Source organism: Papaver somniferum, unplaced genomic scaffold (genome assembly GCF_003573695.1).
Source record: "Papaver somniferum cultivar HN1 unplaced genomic scaffold, ASM357369v1 unplaced-scaffold_128, whole genome shotgun sequence".
NCBI lineage: Eukaryota > Viridiplantae > Streptophyta > Magnoliopsida > Ranunculales > Papaveraceae > Papaver > Papaver somniferum.
In genome coordinates, this window is record NW_020621936.1 from 10,567,974 (window position 1) to 10,590,683 (window position 22,710).

General features: G+C 37.1%; 2 protein-coding genes across 3 annotated transcripts in view; both read right to left on the reverse strand.

The window, feature by feature from the left end:
• The window catches only part of LOC113331901 (histone H2A.1-like), a 63,793-nt gene extending 48,224 nt beyond the window's left edge, over positions 1-15,569 (reverse strand). Inside the window, exons 1-2 of the mRNA XM_026578543.1 lie at positions 15,424-15,569; positions 14,827-14,887 (exon numbers count right to left, since the gene is read on the reverse strand). Coding sequence (XP_026434328.1) covers positions 14,827-14,887; positions 15,424-15,569 — 207 coding nt within the window. The remainder of the gene's footprint in view (positions 1-14,826; positions 14,888-15,423) is intronic.
• An 813-nt stretch (positions 15,570-16,382) lies between these two features.
• Positions 16,383-21,912, reverse strand: LOC113332072. Of its 2 annotated transcripts, XM_026578747.1 has the most exons (11): positions 21,608-21,912; positions 21,312-21,497; positions 20,708-20,790; positions 20,406-20,604; positions 19,753-19,874; positions 19,496-19,562; positions 19,002-19,052; positions 18,873-18,925; positions 18,412-18,622; positions 17,624-17,794; positions 16,383-16,675 (listed from the first exon to the last, which is right to left on the reverse strand). In XM_026578747.1, the coding sequence occupies exons 1-11, from the start codon at positions 21,863-21,865 to the stop codon at positions 16,601-16,603; spliced, it is 1,476 nt and encodes a 491-aa protein (XP_026434532.1). In that variant the 5' UTR covers positions 21,866-21,912; the 3' UTR covers positions 16,383-16,600. The 2 variants fall into 2 exon arrangements, with proteins under 2 accessions (XP_026434532.1, XP_026434533.1); XM_026578748.1 differs by lacking the exons at positions 20,406-20,604; positions 20,708-20,790.
• Between the last annotated feature and the right edge of the window lie 798 nt (positions 21,913-22,710).

Below are 22,710 nucleotides of genomic sequence, written 5' to 3' on the forward strand. Positions count from 1 at the left end.
TCGTACGATAGAAGATACAAGATCAGATCACACAACTACGATAAAAGTAGTATCGGTCTGGCTTCACAATCCAAATGAAGTCTTTAAGTCGTTAACCTGGTTTTAGAGAAGAAAACCAAAGGTTAAAGGATAATCGACTCTAGCGAGCGCACTAGTATTACACAGACGTGTGGGGATTAGTTTTGCACAATGCTAGATGTCTCCTTTATATAGCCTTCAAATCAGGGTTTTGCCTTTGTTAGAGCATAGCTCGGTCAACCTCGCATGCATTTCTATATCAAGCATGTTTGTCAATGTTAGTGATCAAAACTAGAAGTCCTGATTTCTAGCCTATTAGCTAAGTCTCGGAGTAGGATAGGAAAAGTGTAGTTGAGCTCAAGGACTTCATGGCGATTCAACGACAACGACGAAGATCTTCACAAGGAACCGTGGAAATTCATGAACAAAAATGTATGTGAAGACTTGAACTTAGCTATCACTCAAAAGTCTATCTATTCTATCTCCTACTTCTTATGAGACAAAAGTCGTATGCTATATAGACTAGATCAAACACATTTGATATTTCGAGCTGAGTATTCAATGCTTATATATTTCTCGAAATTCGTGTGTTGGTAAAGCGTCTCGCTTTGATCAGGTTTATCTTCACCTAGTGACGAAAGTCATGAAAAGTTTCAATCACTTTTTGAGAATTTCTCTGACGTGAAACGATCTGTGAATAACGGTTATATAGCATCCTCTGAGAAAGTCTCAATGATCGAAATGAGAGTTTAGATTACATTACCATGTATTCCTTGAACCCAAGTTCTTCGAACTTTTTTGAGCAAGTAAAATCGGTAGGATTGTGGAATTAGCTTGCCAATTCCGCGAACTGTCGGAAGTTCTCGACCGAGAATTTCTGCTGGGATTTCTAAAACTCGCTTGTGTGCTAAGTCCGGGAACTCAGTCCGCGAACCCAGTCCACGAACTGGCGGAAGTTCTCGACCCGAGAATTTCTGCTGAGTTTGGAAAACTCAACCGATTACCTCATGTCCGCGAACTTGTTTGTGAGCTTAAGAGGTTATGATCTAAAGATGTGCTCTAAACATAAAACATAAATTAATAAGGAATGTTTAATGCAAACCGTGGCTATAATATTCATTGAGCCGGTTCAATCGAACTGAATCATCTTAGTTTCAATTGTGTCTTGTGTAGTTACATAAGATCTCATAGCAATTGAACAACTCTCTAACTAGTTCGTTCGAGTCAAGTTAACTAGTTACGGTGAATGAGGAACCAGGTTAATATGAGATACTCATATGGTTAACCTTTTAGTTACTGTGTTGAAAAAACATATGCGTACACGTTGGGCATGGTTTCACGAACCCAGTAAACGTTTACGATAAGTGTGTTTGACAAGCTATGTCTTTCGATCTAACGGTTGAGAGATATTGGCTTGAATTTAAATCAGGTTTTCATCTAACGGTGGATAGAGTTTGCTTTGTACCTAAGGCAAAACCCTGATTTGAAAGGCTATATATAGGAGACACCTAGCTAGAGCAAAACTTAATCCCCACACGTCTGTGTCATACTAGTGCGCTCACTAGAGTCGATCTCCATTAACCCTTGAGTTTCTTCTCTAAATTCGGATTAACGACTTAAAGACTTCATTGGGATTGTGAAGCCAGACCGATACTACTTTTATCGTAGTTGTGTGATCTGATCTTACTTTTCTATCGTACGAGTACAATCGATTGATTGGCTTGAGAACGTTTGAGTTCTCTGATAGGTAAGATAAAGAAGTCACGAGCATCTTCGTCTCACTGTTCGTGATTCCTCGATAATCCGCTTGTGTAGTCAGGAAGGATTATTGAGAGGTGATTGATTAATCTAGGTTGTTCTTCGGGAATATAAGACCGGATTATTAATTGGTTCATGTTACCTTGATTTCATATCTAAATACAGAAAAAAACCTAGGGGTTATCTGTGGGAGACATATTTATCCTCCGATAGACTTTTCTGTGCGAGACAGATTTGTTTATTTATCAAGCCTGCGATTTTGGGTCGTAGCAACTCTTGATTGTGGGTGAGTTCAGCTAAGGGAATCAAGTACGTAGTATCCTGCTGGGATCAGAGGCGTAGAGGTGCAACTGTACCTTGTATCAGTGGGAGACTGATAGGGGTTCAACTTTAGTCCAGTCCGAAGTTAGTTTGCAGTAGGCTAGTGTCTGTAGCGGCTTAATACAGTGTGTATCTAATCTGGACTAGGTCCCGGGGTTTTTATGCATTTGCGGTTTCCTCGTTAACAAAACTTCCGGTGTCTGTGTTATTTCTTTTCTACATTATATTTTATATAATTGAAATAATACAGGTTGTGCGTTAAGATCATCAACTTCTTTAATCCAACATTTGGTTGTTGATTGTAGTTGATTGATCCTTGGACATTGGTCTTTGGTACCGTCCAAGTTATCTCTCTTTGATAAAGACTCACAGATTTCTATTTGCTTGAGTAAAGATAAAATCGAGAGATTGAGATAATAACTCCTTGAGATATCTTTTATCTAGATTGAGTCTGTCTGTCTAGTTGATTCTCTAGTAAAGTATTTCGGAGTTAGTCCATACAGATTGCTAAGCGAAATATTGGGTGGTGTTGTTAGACCCCCGCTTTTTCAGCTTTAGTTACAAAGCAATCCATATTCACCGTTAGATGAAAACCTAATTTAGATTCAAGCTAATATTTCTCAACCGTTAGATCTAAAACTTAGCTTGTCACACACACTTGGGTAGATGTTTACTGGGTTTGTGAAAACCATGCCCAAACGTGTACGTGCATGTTGGTTCAACATAGTAACCCAAAAGGATAACCATATGAGAATTTCATATTAACCTTGTTCTTGTTCACCATAACTAATTAAATTGACTCAAATGAACTAGTTAGAGAGTTGTTCAATTGCTATGAGATCTTATGTAACTACACAAGACACAATTGAAACAAAGATGATTCGACTCGATTGAATCTGCTCATGAATTTTATATCCACGGTTTGCATAAAGCATTCTTTAGTAATTTAAGTTTCATGTTCAGAGCACATCTTTAAATCATAACCACTTAAGCTCTCAAAAAAGTTCGCAGACTTAAGATAACCGGCAGAGTTTTCCAAACTTAGCAGAAAATCTCGGCAAAGAGACTTCCGCCAGTTCGCGGACTAGGATCGCGGACTGAGTTCGCAGACTAAACACGCAAACGAGTTTTTTGGAAATACCAGCAGAAATTCTCTGTAAGAGAACTTCCGTTAGTTCGCGGACTGGGTTCGCGGACTTCGCAAAGCCAATTCCTCCGGTTTCTCTTAATCAACAAAGTTCGAAAACTTCGGATTAAGGAATAGGACTTATGCACATATGTGTTCGCACACAATGCTTATATCCATCATTGGTTATATAGACCTAAACTCTCATTCCAATCATTGAAACATTCTCAAAGGACGTTATTCAGCCGTTATTCACAGACCTTGCTCGTCAGAGCAATTTCCAAAGTAATTGAAACTTTTCATGACTTTCGTCACTAGGTGAAGATAAACCCGATCAAAGCGAAACGCTTTACCAACACACGTTTCGAGAAAAAAAATAGTGAAGTATACTCAGCTCGAAATGTCAAATGTGTATAATCTAGTCTATATAGCATACGACTTTTGTCTCATAAGAAGTAGGAGATAGAATAGATAGACTTTTGAGTGATAAATAAGTTCAAGTCTCCATATACCCTTTTGTTGATGAAGTTCCACGGTTCCTTGTGTAGATATTCGTCGTTGTATGATGAATCGCCATGAAGTCCTTGAGTTCAACTACACTTTTTTATCCTAGTCCGAGACTTAGCTATAATAGACTAGAAATCAAGACTCAGAGTTTTGATCACTAACATTGACAAACATGCTTGATATAGCAACGCATGAGAGGTCGACAGAGCTATGCTCTAACAACCTGTGATATTTCAATTATATAAACAAATATAATGCGAAAATAGAAATAACACAGACACCAGAATTTTGTTAACGAGGAAACAGCAAATGCATAAAAACCCGGGACCTAGTCCAGATTGAACACACACTGTATTAAGCCGCTACAAACACTAGCCTACTCCAAACTAACTTCGGTCTGGACTATAGTTGAACCCCAATCAATCTCACACTGATCTAAGGCACAGTTATGCTCTTACGCATGTGATCCCATCAGGATGCTACGCACTTGATTCTCTTAGCTGATCTCACCCACAACTAAGAGTTGCTATGACCCAAAGTCGAAGACTTTAATAAACAAATCTGTATCACACAGAAAAGTCTACGGTAATAGATAAATCCGTCTCCCACGAATATACCTACAAGTTTTCGTTTCGTCTTTTGATAAATCGAGGTGAACAGAAACCAAATCAATAACCGGACTTATATTCCCGAAGAAAATCCTAATGTTATTGATCACCTCACAATAATCTTAATTGGCGCAGCGAAAAAAGATATTGTGGAATCACAAACGATGAGAAGAAGGTGTTTGTGACTTCTTTTTTATCTTGCCTATCGGAGATATAAATCTCAAGCCAATTATTAGAATTGTACTCGTAACGATAGAAACAGCAAGATCAGATCACACAACTACGATAAAAGTAGTATCGGTCTGGCTTCACAATCCCAATGAAGTCTTTAAGTCGTTAACCTGGTTTAGAGAAGAAAATCCAAGGTTAAAGGAGAATCGACTCTAGCTTACACAACTAGTATCACACGTAAGGTGTGGGGATTAGGTTTCCCAGTTGCTAGAGTTCTCCCTTATATAGTCTTTCAAATCAGGGTTTGCAATCAATGTTAGCTTGGTAACAAAGCATTCAATATTCACCGTTCGATGAAAACCTAATTAGATTCAAGCTAATATTTCTCAACTGTTGGATCGAAAAATTGCTTGTTACACACAAATAAAATGTCCAATTTTGGGTTTGTGAACCACACCCAAACATTAACATTTGTTGTTTCAACAATATTCAACCAAATGGCTAGCCATATGATCACTCTCATATCAATCATATTCTTCTTCACCATAACTGGTCCAAATGACTCAAATGAACTAGTTAGAGAGTTGTTTAATTGCAAGGAAATCTTATGTAACTACACAAGACACAATCGAAACAAAATTGGTTTTATTCACTCGAATCGGTTCATTAAATTTATAGCCACGGTTTGCAAAAGCATTCCTTAGTTTATTTAAACATGAGTTCATGAACAACCGATTTTAGATATAACCACTCAAGTTCGCGGACTAGGTTCGCGTACTTAAGCTCGTGGAAGGAGTACACAAACTCTAGCAGAAATTCTCGGGTCGAGAACTTCCGCCAGTTCGCGGACTTGGCTCACGCCAACTTCCATTTCTCTTGATCAACAAAGTTCGAAAAATTTTGGTTCAAGGAATAAGGACTTATACATATATATGTGTTTCCAAAACAATGCTTATATCCTACCAATGGTTATGTAATCTAAAATCTCATTTCAATCATTTGAAACATTCTCATAGAACGTTATATAGCCGTTATTCACAGACCATTTTTCGTCAGAGCAATTTCCAAAGTGATTGAAACATAGCATGACATTTGTCACTAGGAAAAGATGAATTTGACTAAAGCGAAAGCTTACAACCACACATTTCGAGAAATAGATAGGCAAGATAAACTCGGCTCGAAATAGCAAATGTCTATAATGAAAGTCTATACCAAAATGACTTTTGTCTCAAGAGTAGGAGATGGAGTAAATAGACTTTTGAGTGATAGATAAGTTCAAGTTTCCACATACCGTTTAGTCGATGAATATCCACTAGTTCCTTGAGTAGTCCTTCGTCTTGTATGATGATTGCCATGGAGTCTGGAGCTCAACTACACTTTCTATCCTAGTCCGAGACCTTTAGCTATATAGGCTAGAAATCAAGACTTATAATTTCGATCACTAACATTGACAAACATGCTTGAGATAGCAACGCATGCGAGGTCGACCGAGCAATGCTCTAACAATCTCTCCCTTTGTCAATTTTAGTGACAAAACTATTAATACATATGGAATACAAAAAATAAATAAATTAACTTTTGTAGCTCCTATTCCACATGTTTAATCTTTAACATTACTCGAAATCTTCGTCACTTCCAAGTACTCCAATGATCCCAAAGGTTGTAAGTTTAACATCATCGTTGTTGAAAATCCGTAGCTATAACAACAACAAAACAATAGTTCTCAATCATTGTTATACAGTGTCATGGTATCATCACACAGCGTCCAAGTTCAATTGTATCACAACTTCAACAAAAATACAATGGTTATATGTATCACTCCCCCTTAGTCAATACTCCATCTCACATGGAAATCACTCCCCCTTACATAATGATCCGAAAACCATTTGTGTTTATAGTGCGAACTAAATATTAATTCTCCCCCTTTTTGTCAATAAAACTGGCAAAGGTACAATAACGGGATCCTAATGAAATTTCCGAAAGAGACATTTCATGACCAAAAGAAAGAAACACACATCATCTTATTTAGATGCAATCATAAAGCCGAAGCTAATGCATTCATCAAGGAGTTTAAAGATATAAGATAACCCCTAGCATATTCCACAACCGTACTCCCCACAAAGATATGGCATTAAGTGCAAGTTCAAAAAGAACCCTCCCCCATAATATGTCATTCCCGAAAGAACAACAAGAGCGACCTTAATTTCGAAAAAAGAAGAAGGATTTCTTTGGACATAAAAAATCACATACAAGTATGAATTTGAATCCAAAATATTCAAACAAATTAACCACAAGAGAACCCATGATTAATTCAATCGAAATACACAACCAAACTAATCACAAAAAGTAATCAATTCTATTGGCCATACTCACATAAGAGAATCTACGGAGCAATGACTAAGTTAATCATGAAAATAATCAACCCAGTCAAGAACGCTCAAACATAAGAAAACTTATGGAGTCATAACTAAATAACCAAACAAGATGATTAATTTAGTTCAAAAATACTCGATATAAAGTACCTTATGGAACAACAACAAAGCTAACCACAAAAATAATCAACTTGGTTGTTATAATGCTCAACATAAGACACATTACAGAGTTTCACAGTAATACATAAAATATGGACCAGGGAAGATCAATTACTCCGGAATACACAAGGATTCATTCTATTTTCCATCACAATTTGCACCACGACAAACAATAGACAATCCTTGGATACAAAATATTTTAACCTATCTTCCATCAATATTTGACAATATAGGCTTAACTTTTGTTTTTGTCAAAAGTCCATTCATTCTTTTATCAACATAAGAACATCGATTTACAAAAGACTCTACTTTTGAAAAGATATGGGACAATCATACTTCAAGGACGCAAACACACATATCCCATATACAATTGCAATATATAAACCAAAAAGATTAATACTGCAAAACCATCTTCCAAACAAGTTTAGAACTTAAACCAATAAATCTAAAAACATGAAGATGAAAACGTTGGACATAGCTATGTGTAATCATAATAATGGTTATTTCAAACTCTAGTTATTCCTCTAAACAAAACAAGAAAAATAGAAGATTTACTAGGTAAATAAGAACACAAATTACTCATCTTCTTCCACATCGGAGACACCCAAGATGCTTGAAGTGTGTTCAATTCTTCCTTGAGCTCGGGAAACTTTGTTGCAATCAAAAACAATTGTTCTTGGACACACTTCACCCTTGAATTGACTTTACACACTCCCTTATGAATTTTTGAAGAATACCCAAAGTGGTAGGGTCACAATCGTTAAGTGAGACATCCCTTTGTCTTTTGCACACATTCTTCCTTATGCGTCTAAAGGTACACGAACGAACCGGTTTGGGAAACCCGAGAGAGTTTCCAATCGAAACAAGACCACGTTCACGGCAAATTTATTCAATTAAGCAAGGGTAGCCTAACATCTTGATGGGTGAAGTCATTGAGGTCATTTGATAAATGATAAACCCACAAATATCGAGACTTTGAATACCCGATTCAAGGAAATAGACTAATTCCGCAAACTCGTGACTCCACCAAGAATTTTCAATTGTGGAGGGACAAAGATTGGGGATCCCAAGTTTCCCAAACGCCAACAATGGAATACTAAGATCATTAGTAGGAAACTTTCCTTGATTCCGAGCTACCTTCTTGCCAAAAAGCCCAAGAGAGATTTCATCACATGATGGTCGTTCATCACTTGGTCTAGGAAGATGCACGTTTCCCAACGGAATGTTAGCGATCTTCGAAATTAATTCTCTATCAACAAGGAATATTTCTATATTTATCATGGATTTGAAATCCATCTTATTAATATCAACATCATGAATGTTGGCATAGAAAATTCTTGTGAGAGAATCAAAACCTTGACCATGACCATCAAAGATCTTTTCCAAGCTTGAATTTTTTTTAAAGCAAGCTAAATCCTCTTCATGCCCACTAGAGAGATCCAATTTCTTTTCTAGGATAAAATCTTTAGATGAAATCTTTTCAAAAGTTCTAGCACAAGAATCATCCACAAACCTAATCCTAAGAGAGTTTTGGTCACAAGGGAGATCCATGCTAGAGGTATTTGAGCTTTTGGAACTTCTTTTTGAACCTTTAGAATTCATCATGATCTAAGAAATCGAAAGGAACAAGAGGATCTTACTTACTTGAAGTTAATCTTGAACACCCTTTCTTTCAATTTATCCAAGAAGGCTTCAATGCCGGAAATACTCAAAACCCTAGAGGTTCACGTACGCGGACGGGTGATGAAGAAGATGGTGCGCGAACTTCTTCTTTATAAGACCAAAGATGGGCTTATATCCGTTTGTGAACCGCGACCCACAAAAGGAAAGTGGGGTTTTCTTAGTCGTTTGAACAACAAAGACTATCATCCCATGACAACACACATGTGAGAGACGATGGATGCAGACGAAAGCTAGAAAAGAATAACTAAAACTGTACACGGTTCAAACCATTTCTTTCCCCATTCCAAGATATATAAAGACGGGGTAGCGCCAAACATGTCACCAAGAGGCATAATGTGCAGAAGAATTTTCATGCACCATTTCTGGTTGATAAGTGTAAACAGTCCCCAAAGTATAATCAAAATAATGATGATAATCAGGGAAGTCAGAACTTTCTCTTCTTTGTTGAGCCTGGTTAGAAGGAAAAGTCTTTTGAAACCTAGGTTGCACAGTATTATTTGATTTAACATGTACATAAACTTTTTCTGAATGATTCTTAGACTTAACAGACTTAAGTTTTTCTAAGAATTTAAAAACGCCTTCGAACGCTTTGAATAGATCTTTATCAATTGATCCATTACGATAGTATTTCTCAAAGAGATCAAGAGTTGATCTATTGAGGGTCCATATCCTTGAGTGTGACGAACGTTTTATTAATTTTTCCTTCCTTTTATTTTTTCCTTTAGATTGATACTTATCATCTAAATCTTCCTTTCTAGATGAAGAGAGACTATCATGAGAAACCAGAGGTTTTGACCATAATAATCTTTGAGCAATCATTACGGAATTTTGGCATGTGTTACAGATGCCAAGAGCAAGTTTTCCAAAGAAATTTCCCATGAGACAATTTTTAAGGAACGATCAAACACAAACTTGTTAGATTTAAGGTGTTTACCTGCTCTGATACCAATTGAAAAAGCGGGGGGTACAACAACCACACCCAACAATTCGATTAGCAATCTGTATGGACAAACTCCAATATACTTTCTAGAGAATCAACTAGACAATCAGACTCAATATAGACAAAGGTATATCAAAGAGTTTATATCTCAATATCTCGATTTGATATTTACTCAAGCAAATGGAAATCTACGAGTCTATATCAAAGAGAGATAACTTGGATAGTACCAAAGACCAATATCCAAGTGTCAATCAATTTGAATCAACAACCCAAAAGGTCGGATATTCTAATTGATTGAACAACGCACAACCTGTGATATTTCAATTCTATAAACAAATATAATGCTAAATAGAAATAACACAGACACCAGAATTTTGTTAACGAGGAAACCGCAAATGCAGAAAAAACCCAGGGCCTAGTCCAGATTGAACACACACTGTATTAAGCCGCTACAGACACTAGCCTACTCCAAACTAACTTCGGTTTGGACTGTAGTTGAACCCCAATCAATCTCACACTAATCCAAGGTACAATTATGCTCCTACGCCTCTGATCCCAGCAGGATGCTACGTACTTGATTCCCTTATCTGATCTCACCCACAACTAAGAGTTGCTATGACCCAAAGTCGAAGACTTTAATAAATAAATCTGTATCACACAGAAAAGTCTACGGTAATAGATAAATCCGTCTCCCACGAATATACCTACAAGTTTTCGTTTCGTCTTTTGATAAATCGAGGTGAACAGAAACCAAATCAATAACCGGACTTATATTCCCGAAGAAAATCCTAATGTTATTGATCACCTCACAATAATCTTAATTGGCGCAGCGAAAAAAGATATTGTGGAATCACAAACGATGAGACAAAGATGTTTGTGACTTCTTTTTTATCTTGCCTATCGGAGATATAAATCTCAAGCCAATTATTAGAATTGTACTCGTAACGATAGAAACAGCAAGATCAGATCACACAACTACGATAAAAGTAGTATCGGTCTGGCTTCACAATCCCAATGAAGTCTTTAAGTCGTTAACCTGGTTTAGAGAAGAAAATCCAAGGTTAAAGGAGAATCGACTCTAGCTTACACAACTAGTATCACACGTAAGGTGTGGGGATTAGGTTTCCCAGTTGCTAGAGTTCTCCCTTATATAGTCTTTCAAATCAGGGTTTGCAATCAATGTTAGCTTGGTAACAAAGCATTCAATATTCACCGTTAGATGAAAACCTGATTAGATTCAAGCTAATATTTCTCAACTGTTGGATCGAAAAATTGCTTGTTACACACAAATAAAATGTCCAATTTTGGGTTTGTGAACCACACCCAAACATTAACATTTGTTGTTTCAACAATATTCAACCAAATGGCTAGCCATATGATCACTCTCATATCAATCATATTCTTCTTCACCATAACTAGTCCAAATGACTCAAATGAACTAGTTAGAGAGTTGTTCAATTGCAAGGAAATTTTATGTAACTACACACGACACAATCGAAGCAAAAACGGTTTGATTCACCCGAATCGGTTCATGAACTTTATAACCACGGTTTGCAAAAGCATTCCTTAGTTTATTTAAACATGAGTTCAAGAACAACCGATTTTAGATATAACCACTCAAGTTCGCGGACTAGGTTCGCGTACTTAAGCTCGTAGAAGGAGTAAACAAACTCCAGCGGAAATTCTCGGGTCGAGAACTTCCGCCAGTTCGCGAACTTGGCTCACGCCAACTTCCATTTCTCTTGATCAACAAAGTTCGAAAAATTTGGTTCAAGGAATAAGGACTTATACATATATGTGTTTCCACAACGATGTTTATATCCTACCAATGGTTATGTAATCTAAACTCTCATTTCAATCATTTGAAACATTCTCAGAAAACGTTATATAGCCGTTATTCACAGACCATTTTTCGTCAGAGCAATTTCCAAAGTGATTGAAACATAGCATGACATTTTTCACCAGGCAAAGATGAATTTGACTAAAGCGAAAGCTTACAACCACACATTTCGAGAAATAGATAGGCGAGATAAACTTGGCTCGAAATAGCAAATGTGTATAATGAAAGTCTATACCAAAACGACTTTTGTCTCAAGAGTATGAGATAGAGTAAATAAACTTTTGAGTGATAGATTAGTTCAAGTCTCTACATACCTTTTAGTCGATGAAGATCCACCAGTTCCTTGAGTAGTCCTTGGTCTTGTATGATGATTGCCATGGAGTCTTGAGCTCAACTAAACTTTCTATCCTAGTCCGATACCTTTAGCTATATAGGCTAGAAATCAAGACTTATAGTTTTGATCACTAACATTGACAAACATGCTTGAGATAGCAACGTATGCGTGTTCGACTGAGCAATGCTCTAACACTTAGTGGCGTGAAGGTGTTAAACCCCAAAAACTCATCCTCATTAGAAACTATTTATAACGAAAGAGATAAAAAAAAATTAGAAAAGAGTCATGGGAAGAGAGAGTGCTTATGCAACAATAATTGTTTTTGTTTGAGGAGGCAAAGTACTCTACCGTGTATGAAAAGAATGAAGAAAAGGAAGTGGAATATCTTTTCATCGCCAATCTGGAATGTGTAAAATTGGCAAGATGCTTTCATCAAATTCTCTTTATGGATTGCACGTATAAAACTAACAAGTACATCATGCCGATGTTGAAATTTGTTGGACAAACATCTACCAAGTCGACATTTACCGTTGCGTTTTGTTTCTTGAAAGACGGGACGAAGGAAAGTTATATGTGGGCATTTCAAAAAGTGAAGTTATTGTATCAAGAAGGTTATACTCCACAGGTGTTGATTACGGGTAAGGAGCAAGCATTGATGTGGGCCATACCACGTGTTTTCCCTACGCGCGTCATCATCTTTGCGCGTTTCATATATGGAACAATGTGCAAACTAATTGCAAGAGGGTTATATGACCAGCAAAGAAGACCGGGATGGAGAGGATTAAAAATCTACCGTTGGATAAATAACAAGAAGAGAAAGATAAGTTTGAGATCAATGAAAAAATAACCGAGGTGCTTTGGGAGGATTCTCAAGTTGATTGGGAACAACTAATATGGTCGCTCACGGAACCATTATATTTCCTAAGGGAGCGTTTTGTAATGGAGAAATGGTCTACCTACTCGGATGTTATAACATATTTGAAGAACGAGTTATTGGATCCCCACAAAGAAAAGTTTGTTAGTGCATGGGTAAACCATTATAGACAATATGACAATCAAGCCACAAGCACGGTGGAGTCGGCTCATTATCGGTTCAAGAGTAAGTTAAATTATTTTGGTAGTGGATTCATTGTTGTTTTTGAAGTTATGGTCGAGTATTTCAAGCGTGATCTCGATAGAATTAAAGGGGATTTTGAAAATAGACGATCTAAAACGGTTGTCGACTACCGGGATATCCCTTGGCTCCGGGGAATAAGTTTATATGTTTCGAAAGAATGGGGTGACGACTAAGTTACTTATGTAAGGTAAAAGTGTTTGCTTGAACTACGGCTTTTCCCCGATTTCTACAAGCCAGTGATGAGATTCGAAAGAAATGACACGGAGGCGGTGCTAAACTAGGAGTTCAAAGCATTTGAACGGCGTTTAAAGGGCAATACTAAAATGACAAGTGAATATTGGATGAGAATGTCAATATGTGGATATCTACTCGCCAACTCATTCCATAACGTTATTCATTCCATCTCCTATACACATAGTGTTACATACGCACCAACAAGATGTATTTTTACCGAAGAAGAATCACCAAAGATAGTCATCATGGGGTTTGTGAACATGAACCATTATATCGGCCTCCAATCGAAAGATCGATGCCTGTTACCTCCATTAAGTAAGGGAGATGGATGTGACGGCGAAATACCAATGGGTTGGTGTCATAGGTTCGAGGAAAAATTTCAATTATGGGATGCATTACAGTTTTCGAGGGATGGCCCGTTGTGTGTACTAATGAGTTCCAATGAGGATGACTATGAGTAAATGTGGTGTAAAGGTTAGTGATAATATAATAACAATGTTTTTTGTAGGGTGGTGATTAAAAATGATAATATGATAACAATGTGGCGTGAACCTATGTATTTTGAATCACTCATTAAATATGAAGAATCTAATTTTACTCTTATTATGTGTTTGCAATGATAATACGATAAAAATGTGGTTATTTAGAGGTACTTACAGCCACGTTATACGCTGACACGACCTAGCCGTAATGACCCAAGTGAGATATTCGCATAATTATGGCTAAGAAACCTAACCGAAAAGCCAGTAACGGCTAGGAATCCTACCCGTATTTCTTGGTATTGTCAGATTTACGGCTGGTAATCCTGGCCGTAACTCTTCCAAGAATGTCAATTTCATATTTTACTCCGTTACGGCTGAGATATCTAACCGTAAACCTAATTTCGACTAGGATTCGTTCCCGTATTTCTGAGTACTATCAGATTTACGGCTGGTAATCCTGGCTGTAACTCTTCCTGGAATATCAGTTTCAGATTTTCCTCCATTACGGCTGAGACACCTAACCATAAAACTAGTTTCGGCTAGGATTCCTTGCTCATGTTTCTGGGGACTGTCAGCTTAACGGCTAGTAATTCTGTAGTTAATCCAACTTCCGGCTGGTAATCCTGGCCGTAAATTGCCCTGGAATGTTAGTATCATATTATACTTAAACAAGAATCTGATAAATTAAGAATCAAAACACTAGTATCCACTCATTCAAGGTTAAGTCTGCATAATGAAAAGTAAGTCTGAAAAGTAAATCACCCAAATCCATTACCTAAAACATGATAAAAGTAAGTCTACATAATGAAAAGCTGGAATGGCTTAAACAAGTACATAAAACAACCATCCACTACGATCAACAATCGAAGGAACATTCTCAGGAGATGATGAAGAATTGTCGGAAGTTTGGTAATCACTCATCCAATCATCCTAGTCGTTAGTATAGAGATCATCCATCGTTGAATTATGTAACTCCTGAAGCCTGAGAAGCAGTGTTCTTTGTTGGTCGCAATCCAAATATAAAACCTCCTCAATGTTAGAGATCAGTCCCTTGGCAATCCACTTAGATATATTCACCTATTTTCACATCACTCGATTAATAGTGGTACATAATTTGAGAAACGTATACAAAAAGAAAAAGACTCAGCCTACGTACCATCATCGTAGCAATATCACACATTGGTAGTTCATGGGATTCTTTCTCCTTTTCAGGGTTCCTAAAAATGATGAAAAACATATCAGAAGATAGGACCAACTCACACGGAGTGATACAATTACGGTTAGGAAATAACAGACAACTCATCCGTTCTACAAACTATCAGCTGGGAAAAGTGAGACATCCTAACCGTAAACATAGTCTCGGCCAAGAAACATGCATACGACCAAATCGTAAACATCATATCGGCTGGAAAATATAAATAATGGTTAGGAAAATTTAATTACGGTGAGGAAACTCCCAGCCGGAACACTCATCACTCAATTTTACTCTGCAAACACAGGACGACTTACAGCCGGGAAAGTCCCATCCGAAAAGTTATTTCAAGGTTGAGATCTCAAATTTTCCTAACCGCAAGAGACACTAACGGCTGGGAGTTCTTGATGTCCTAACTGTTAGGTATACATTACGGCAGGATGATATAATATCCCAGCCGTAAACGCTTCAGAAAACAATTTTTTAAAACCCTAAAACCATCAATCGAACCTATTTTTTCAATCTAATGGTAAAATAATTGGTGGATTTTTCGATTCTTACCTAGTAGGAATCATTTGTGGAGGATTCACGGGTGTTTGAACAGATGGGTTCACCACATCTCCATTAAAAGGAACATCAATAACTTGCCCAGTTTCAGAATCAGGGTTCAATCGGCCGGATCTTGTCACTCTTGATCTTGCTGCCATCTGAGAACCACTTTAGAATCGATTCGCATTGAACTGCTTCAGAAATCAGTGGAGAAGAGTGGGAGATATTGTTAGGTTTTAGAGAGTGTATTTGAGAAGAAGAGGAGAGAAAATGAAAATGAAAGGGTTTTGATTTTGGGGGCTTGAATTTGGAACAGGTTTTGATTATATAAGAATTTGTTTTTAAAATTGATTTATTAGGAAGAGTAAATCCGACTTTTGAATCACTTGAAATCTCTCCCTATCCATTTTTTTGGCTACACATAGCATTTTAGTCCCAAAAACTCGCCCCCTACGGCCCCAGTAATAGGATTCCATTTTTATTACCTCAACTACCTTTTTCATTCTTTCGTATTCATATTAAGACACCACCAGTCTTGACTGCTTTCTCGCTGCCAGAACTGCACTCATTACCCAATCCCGAGCACAAACTCCACCTACTCACTGTACACTCGAATTCAGAGAGAATCCAACTTCCTTCTCTGCTTTAACTTGAGAACCTTCTCCTATTTCTTATCAAATACTCACCAGAACCCATAAAACACTAGGAAAAAGTAAGCTGGTTTCAGCTGGAATTTCAGTTGTAGAAAATACTCGTTCAGGCCTTTACACAAGCACCATGTGTGCAGTTTGTTGTTGATTTAGAGATAAAAGTCATACTGATTCCTAAGACAATTCATCACCTGCCCTGCATTGCAGTCTATTCGTTGAACCCAGATCATTTCCTCTCGCAAAAACGATAGCCTAGCAAATGATACTTCATTCATGACCTTCGTCCAATCAATATGAATAAAGTCTATTTGTAGCAAATGATTCTGTCAAACTGCCTGTAGAATTTAATTAAGTGAAGTCTAATTGAGAATCATTTACAAAGTGGATTTACTACTACACTTTGTTTTTAGAATGGGTATTGGGTACAATCTATAGTCTACATTGAATAACAGACAAATTACACATATTTACAGTAGAATAAAGGGAACTCATTCAAGGCTACCAATTAATTTTTACAGGTCTACTAACTTCGAGGTTTCTCATTCTTCAAGGCTTTTCAGAACATCCTCCTTGAAAGGACCAGAATCATGCAGCATTTTGATAACAGTCTTAACCTGCAATGGGAGTATCAACCCGATAAATAAATAATGAACTGGTTACAACTGTTTCGTGCCATTATTCAATATAATCCATGGATAATATAAGACTGAACAGAAAGACTGAAAATAAGCTGGTTTCAGCTGGTTTCAGACTGAAAGACTGAAATTTAGTTTAGGATAGAACATTCAGACTGAAAACCCAAAGTAATGAAATGAACCAAAACAAAACACTGAGGTGTTCTAATTTTATCCATGATTCATATGGTACTCATGTTTCCCGAGGCCTTTTGGGTGGGATAGTTGGTCTCGAAGCTGGACCAGGGTTCTAACCAAGAATAAACATGTGGTAGTGTGAGCACCTAAGAGGGGACAACAATGGCAGACAACTGCATATGATTCACTGGGATCACCATAGCCATGGTTTCGCTTGGTGGGCTAGGAACGCATGACTTATCCTTAATTTTGTGACAACCATAAAAATTCGAGGGGTAACTTTCGTTATAGCTTCTTCTTGAGATTTGAAGCAGCAATGGGTTTAACGTATGGGAGCAGTTATTGTATGCTATAGCATTTTTGTGCAAGGATTTTCCTACATATTTATGGGACCAACATGGGTCTCCCCATTAACGCCTTCTTTTCGGAGGTAGACAGAAATGACATTTTTTAAGCATTTAAACATCTGATCAGCTGCAGTGATAATTGCAGAAAATAAACCTTTCGACTTTTTTTTTTGCTGACCTAGGAATTCGGAAACTCTATACTATAGCTTCTCGTGAGCAGGCCAATAATCTGATGCAAGATCGCAGACTTCTCAATAGTTGGGACGACTAAATAAGGGCCTCCATGCATGTTATTAACAATGTACATATATTTTAAACATTAGATGACAATAGTTTTAAACTCTGCTGACCTGTGTCACAGTAAGACATTCAATAAGAGGAATACTTAGCAGCAGTAACATACCTGAGTTGCTTCTCTCCTCACAAAGTCCCCTATGGCTGAGCTGAAATCCTTATCTAGAATGTAGTGGCTGCTGTACGTTGTTACAGGTAGATAACCCCTCTGAATTTTATGTTCTCCTTGAGCTCCTGCCTCTACTTTGCTGAGATTTAGTTCAATAGCAGCTTCAATTGCCTGAAATAGAAAAACAAATAGAAAATTTAATCACCGCCCACATTTAGAAATTTCACACTATTAACGAACCAGATCAGAAGATTGGTGTTGGAAATAATTCACTATTAGATCCTCAAAAAGAGTTTAGTAATGTTATTAAATGCATGGATAAAATATCTAGTGATGTTTGAATGAGGGAAAAAACATGCAGAAATGGTATTAATGAACTAGTACTGCAATTACTGCTTTGTAACGTGAAATAAAATATAAACATGAACTGCAACTGTTGCTTTGAAGTATCCGTTATAGTGATATATGATAGTGGGTCATACCAAAGAGAGAAGAGTGTTTTTTTCCCTGAAGGAAATATCCTGTTCCTTACGTCCATAAGGATAAGTGGGCGATCCCACTTAACCAAATGACAGTAGGGACAAATAACAAATTCAGACAATAGCAGTCCCCATCGAGAACAACAATTGCGCACTTGACAACTTGAGCATCTTGTAAGCATAGTAATCGTAATAATAATAATAATGTGTTTGTCTACTATACATACAAATCGATGCTATTATCAATTTTTTGGAGCGTGAGCGGATCATGAACCCTAACTTTGACTACCACGCAAGCTGTATAAATACCTGGTAATAACACGCTTCAAAATGCAAACTGGGATAATAGGCTTGTGGAAGGCAGCCCCATAACCGCCCATATATTGTGTCCCCTCCAATAAGATTAAGAGCACCTGCAACAAGATCATCGCCATCTTCAGCAACAACTAGCAACACCTGGTCTCCCATCTTCTCTCCCATCACATGAAAGAAGTCCCTAGTTAGGTAAGCTCTACCCCACCTACAGATATATCAAAATCCGAAATACGTTTCCACCTGATATCGTGATTAATTGAAAAGAAAACCAGATACAAGTTACTCAGCGTCCAAGATTCTTACAGGGTATTCTTCATTTGATAAGAAAGACACGACTAATAAACTCTAATGCTTGCTGAGGATGAGATTACTACGGTGTATGCAGAATCAAGATAACTAATATAGAAGAACTATGCAAAGCGTATACGTATAAATTGTAGAGAAGTGTTACAAACTTGTCATCAGTGGTGCTCCTGTAGAAATGGTAGAAGGAATCCCAATGCTTAGCCTGCCACAACATCACCCAAAATACATAATAAGAACAAGAATACATGTACCTAAAACAAAAATAAAATATTAGGTACCTTTATTTCATGCCCACGGAGGCGTTTCATTGTCAAATTTTGTGTAGAGATCTGCACGAGAAAGATTTGTCAAACAATTAACAACATGCTACTTCAGCACTTTGGCATATAGAGAGTGCTTTCATTCAGCACTTTAGAATGACAAGGCCACCTTTCGACATAATATGTTTGATCATTTCTTAGGGTGGAAAAACTACAGATTACTATCTGTGTATCTCTCAGATCTCAATAGTGTTAGGATTGGAGTCTTTCAAGAAAATCATCTTGAATCTGACCAAGCAGTCTCGCAGTGCTCTAGGATCAGTGTCTAATCCATTTTAAATTTAAAGTTAGATGACTACCCAAAATTAAGGAACGCTGACCAGCCAACCAAGTTTCCGGCACTAAATCACTTTGAAAAGCAACTAAACTACTAAATGAATTGACTTAGATGTTACTAACACCTTGTTTTAACATAAAATTCAGCACCAAAGAGAAGCTTGATTTATGCTAACCTTTTTGCGCTCTTGACGAACATTTTTTCGTTTACTTTGTTTCATGTCCATAAGAAACTCGTCAAAACTGTGGCGTAAGATAAGAGCTCTTAGTAGTACAGAGAAAAATACAATAACAAACTAGGATGCAGCATACCCATATCCTACACTGAAATTTATACCTAGAAGATGTAATATTCCACTAAAAGCAAAATATACCAAGGATTCAAAAACAGAAATAAGAAGGAAGGTGAACTGGTAAGCTAAGCTAAACTCACTTCTTATAATCACGATTTCTCCAGTGATATTGCAACCCAACTCTCTGCAGAAATCCATGGTCCTTCATTTTGAGCCACTCATTTTCAGATGGGAAGGTAATATGTAGAGATGAGACCTTGAACTGGCAAAAAACAGTCATGGTAACTTTTACAAAATTGTAAATTAGTCAAGCATGTTTGGTTTACATGATTAATGAAGTTTTTCATAATTTTCCAATTTAGAACCATGCAAGCATAATCACAAGTAGTCAAGGCTCCCACTTTTCTTGGCTGGAAACTTAAATAATAAATTCAACATGGCGCATAAATAAAGAAGCAAGGATATCCGACATTTTGAGAAATTCATCAATGGTGAATTTGTACCAAGGTTTTAAAGAGGGGGATTGTGCAAACCGAGGACTGTTCATAATTGATCCTCTATCCTCTAATAAATCTCTACCTGATTCCTGGTTACCATAGATCTCCTCAGTAATGATGAACATAAAAAACAAGTGTTCTCACTTCAATGAGAAGAGTTAATTCAACTTATAACTCCCATTTTCAAATTGTGAAGAAGACAAGGGGTTGATGTATCCATCAGTTAATAACAAGTCAATCAATTCTTAAGCATCACCATTTTTAACAGGACAATTGACAGTTGAACTCCTACATACCTTAGCAGTAAGATCCTTCAAGGCCTCAACTAACTTCTCAAAAACCTGATCTTTATAACATGTGTTACGAAGTAATATCCTCTGACCAGTAACTGGAGTAAAAGGTACACAGGACTGTAGTTTTGGGTAATAGGGTACACCACATCTGTAGTAGGCATCTGCCCAAGAATGGTCAAATACGAATTCTCCATAAGAATTGCTGCAAATCCAAATTCAAATAGCTAAGCCACAACCAAAAAGATAGCAACTAAATGGAAAATAAAAGGAGAAAAATGTGTACATGGTCTCTGAAGATGTTGGACCTTTTAAGATAAAGAGGAACAACACCTAAAATTTCTTCAAATTCGTTTCGAGCAACAATATGCACAGGAGACCATCCTGTTTCCTGAAAGTAAGTCAGGCAATACTATCAGGTTATAAAGAGATCATTCCTCACTAAAAGGTGGACAAAATTTTGTTTTACAAATTCTCCTCTGCGGTGCAGCAAGAAAACAAAGTTCGTCCTTCCCTATGGCCAATTATCTCATCTTCTTGAAATTATTCCTTGCCAACTGACCGTATAAATGGGAATAGCACATGCTCTAATAGCTGAAGCATTCAAACACAAAAGGAAAGCTGATCGTCTTCAGTGTGCCTTCTGCTTATGGTCTTACGATCTCATCATTAATTTACCATTTATCCCATTACCTAAGGTTTGAATTAAACATTGCAAATTTCATCCTTTTTGCTCTCTATGTGCACATGTCTATTCTTTTTCTACCACCTTAAGATGCTTATGATTGACGCACAAGCATACGATCTTCATAAGAACATTTTGAGTTTCAAATTAATTGGAGATAATGAAGTACAAAACAAAACATTCCACTAATGCAATTGAATTTTAAAAGGGTTAACCATAAGAATAACCTTGACAGCGCAGCCAGTTTCCTCTAAGCTAGAAAGAAATCCATGTGTAAGAAATGGATTCATTTTATCAGAACCAGTAGCTTCAATTGCACATGCATCCCAATCTTCAGATGGAATCTCTGAAATTGAAGAAACCACTGAAATAGATAATTTCTGAGGTCTCATCATCTCATTCGTTGACACGCCCTAGTAATTATCCAAGAAAAGAAAAATATTAAAAAAATAAATAAATAAATCAAGAGTACCTAATAAATCCAATCCGGTAGAAAGTATGAAGGGCCGAAGTATGAAAACACCTGTGAGTCTGATTCTGGGGCTGCAAGTGTAAATGTCCCTAGAGAGACTTCCATTTCATGTGGTTGTGGTGCAGCAGGTTTCTTTTGCCCCCAAAAGATGGCACTGATTTTCGACAAATTAACATTAGTTGGAGTTTGATATCGTCTTGTAAGATGAAGCGATGATGAACGTCCAAGAAATTGAGAAGAATGGTACTTTAACGGCGTCGTAGTGGTGGTGGTTCTGTAGTTGTAGCAGTTGGAGACTACTACTGCCATTGTTAGTTTTCACTATGTTTGATTTCGTCGCTTGTCTGTCCCACACAGACAGACCCGCCTCTTAGAATTCTCTCTCTATTTATCTTCTACTTCTACTATCTGGGAAGATAAACTAACACGTGTCAGTCTAATTATCATTTCCTCCTATTTCTCTTGCAAAAATAACTCTCATCTAATTATTTTTTTCTGAAGAGAACAGATTTTTATTTATATTAATCCCCGTTGAAAATGAGGTTTTGGTCCATCATGATACCACCATCTGTTTAAAGAATTTAAATGGGTTATTATCATCTACCTTGGCAACATGAAAAAAGTATATGGAAAGTGTTGGATTGTTTGAACCCAAGGTAAATTCAACGGGAATAAATGTTAACGAGCCAACTTCAGTCGTTGATTACTGTTTGTACCTAAAATTTGGTTCTAAGAATGTACGCCCGAAGTATTTTATTTAGGTTCGGGAATCAAAATTGTACATGACGAGCGTAAACCAAAATGAGGAATCCCAATGGTGATGAATTGTGTATGTGTAAAATTGTCAATAACTACGAAGAAGCAAAGCTCTAAATGGTAAGCTTGTTTTATTCTTATGAATAGATAAAAGAGTTTACTTATAGTTATAAGGGTCACACATTGTTTCCTCGTGAGTAGTGGAAGTGGTGACGGAATTGTGAGGTGGAGATCGTGGATGTAATGGTACAGTCATGTCCACTCTCCTAGGGAAGCTTCTAGACTACCACTCCATCATCTCTTCAACTGCTCTAAACTGTCACCACTACTCGTTACTTTCTCATCATTTGTTGTTGCCAATCCATATGTTATTGTAAATCACCATACCAATATCCCAT

Excerpts from the sequence above, each read along its gene's own strand:
- LOC113332072 (XM_026578747.1), bottom strand. The coding sequence starts at position 21,865 with ATGGCAGTAGTAGTCTCCAACTGCTACAACTACAGAACCACCACCACT. Across the intron at positions 19,563-19,752 it reads AGAAATCGTGATTATAAGAA|TTTTGACGAGTTTCTTATGG; the intron begins GTGAGTTTAGCT and ends CTTACGCCACAG. Across the intron at positions 17,795-18,411 it reads TTGAAGCGTGTTATTACCAG|GCAATTGAAGCTGCTATTGA; the intron begins GTATTTATACAG and ends TTTCTATTTCAG.